This window comes from Lepidothrix coronata, unplaced genomic scaffold (assembly GCF_001604755.1).
Source record: "Lepidothrix coronata isolate B3197 unplaced genomic scaffold, Lepidothrix_coronata-1.0 Scaffold472, whole genome shotgun sequence".
NCBI classification, from domain to species: domain Eukaryota; kingdom Metazoa; phylum Chordata; class Aves; order Passeriformes; family Pipridae; genus Lepidothrix; species Lepidothrix coronata.
The window spans coordinates 28704-30508 of record NW_016690652.1 but is presented as its reverse complement, the minus strand read 5'-3'; the positions used below and the strand labels follow the sequence as shown (position 1 = coordinate 30508).

The following is a 1805-nucleotide window of genomic DNA, read 5'->3' as shown; positions in this document are numbered from 1 at the left end:
CAGGCTCTAACCCCCCCCACCTCCCCGTGTCCCACCCCCTCCCCGCTCCCCTCCCCGCGCTCTGCAACCTCTGCTACATAAATCCCTGGATGCTCTCCCGGCCCCCGGGATTAGGTGTCGGAGGCGGTGGCCACGGCCTTGGGGACGGCGGCGGCGGCGTTGGGGCCGTTCCAGAGGCCGCTGCCGCCGTTCTCCTCGGGCGGCTCCGCCTGCCTGTCCCCGTTCCAGCGGCGCTTCAGGCGCAGCTTGGGGGGCATCAGGGCGTCCTCCCTCTTCTCCTGAGCTCCCGCCTCTCCGCAGGGATCCCGGGGGGGTTTCTCCACGCCGCTCTCCCCTGGGTGCTGCTGCTGCTGCTCCGGCGGGGGCTCTTCCGAGGAGGACGAGCCGGGCTGGGCGGGCGCCGGGAGCCAGGACGGGGCGGCCGGGCGGGCGAACACCGGCCCCCCCTTGCCTTCCTCTGCTCCGGAACCTTCTTCCCTCCTCTCTGCCCCGTCCTTGCCCTTGGCCTCCTCGGGCTCCCTGTCCCCGGCGGGCTCCACCTTCACCCTGAGCTGAGCCGCTTCCTCGGCGCTTTCCAGCCTCTCCCTGTTTTTCCGGCCGGCGGGAGGCGGCTGGAGCTTGATGGGGAACTGGGGCTGCTCCTCCAGGGGCACCTGGCACTGCAGCGGCGGCACCACCAGCGGGTAGCGGGGGAAAGTCCGCGGGCTCAGGTGGTAGTTGAACACGGAGCAGGCCTGGGAATGCAGGTAGTGTTTCATCTCCTCGGGGTTGAAGGAGAAGCAGCTGCTGCCGGTGAAGGGGCTGAGCCCCGGCGAGGGGCTGTAGGAGAACAGGGTGGGCGTCAGCGACAGCGCCGGCGAGATGGGCACGTTGAGGACCCCCCCGCGGCCCGGCAGCGGCGACACGGCGAAGGGGCTGTGGGGGTCCGGGAACATCCCGGGCCGGGGGAACAGCGGCAGGACGATGTCGGGCTTGCGCTTGGGGTGGGCGACGCTCCCGCCGCCGCCGGGCCCGCCGTGGGGGGCCAGCAGATCCACGCCCCCCCGGCGCCAATCCGAGGAGGAATCTTCCAGCAGCTCCGGCAGCTCCGGCTTCCTGTCGCCGCCGCCGCCGTCGCCCGCCAGAGCCTCCGGGGTGGATCCCGGGCCGAGGGAACCGCCGGGGAAGCGGCCCCCAGGCTGGGAATCCTCGGTGGGGGAGTGGGCGTCCAGCGGAGGGAAGTGGAAGCGGGACGAGGCCGTGGGGACGGGGGGAGCGCTCTGGGGGACCACACCTGGGGTAGGGAATGACACAGTCAGGGGGCGGCCCGGCCGGCAGGGACGCGCTGGGATCATCCGGCCCCGCTCCCGGCCCTGCACGGCCCCAGGAATTCCCTGGGAGTGTCGTCCCAACACTCCCGGAGCTCCTGGGACCGTGTGGAGCCTCTTCCGGTGCCCAAACACCCTTTGGATGGACGACCATTCCTTAATTTCCACCCCAAACGCCCTCTGGATGAACGACCATTCCCTAATTTCCACCCCTGGATGGACAACCATTCCCTAATTTCCACCCCTGGATGAACGACCATTCCCTAATTCCCACCCCAAAGGCCCTCTGCATGAACGACCATTCCCTAATTTCCACCCCTGGATGGACAACCATTCCCTAATTTCCACCTCTGGATGAACGACCATTCCCCAATTTCCACCCCTGGATGAACAACCATTCCCTAATTTCCACCCCAAACGCCCTCTGGATGAACGACCATTCCCCAATTTCCACCCCTGGATGAACGACCATTCCCTAATTTCCACCCCAAACGCCCT

General features: G+C 68.3%; 1 protein-coding gene across 1 annotated transcript in view; it reads right to left on the bottom strand.

The window, feature by feature from the left end:
* Positions 1-38: 38 nt before the first annotated feature.
* LOC108510083 (ETS translocation variant 3-like) overlaps positions 39-1805 on the bottom strand; it is an 11558-nt gene continuing 9791 nt past the window's right edge. Inside the window, exon 4 of the mRNA XM_017839735.1 lies at positions 39-1273. Within this exon, the coding sequence (XP_017695224.1) occupies positions 111-1273 (1163 nt within the window). The 3' untranslated portion in view covers positions 39-110. The remainder of the gene's footprint in view (positions 1274-1805) is intronic.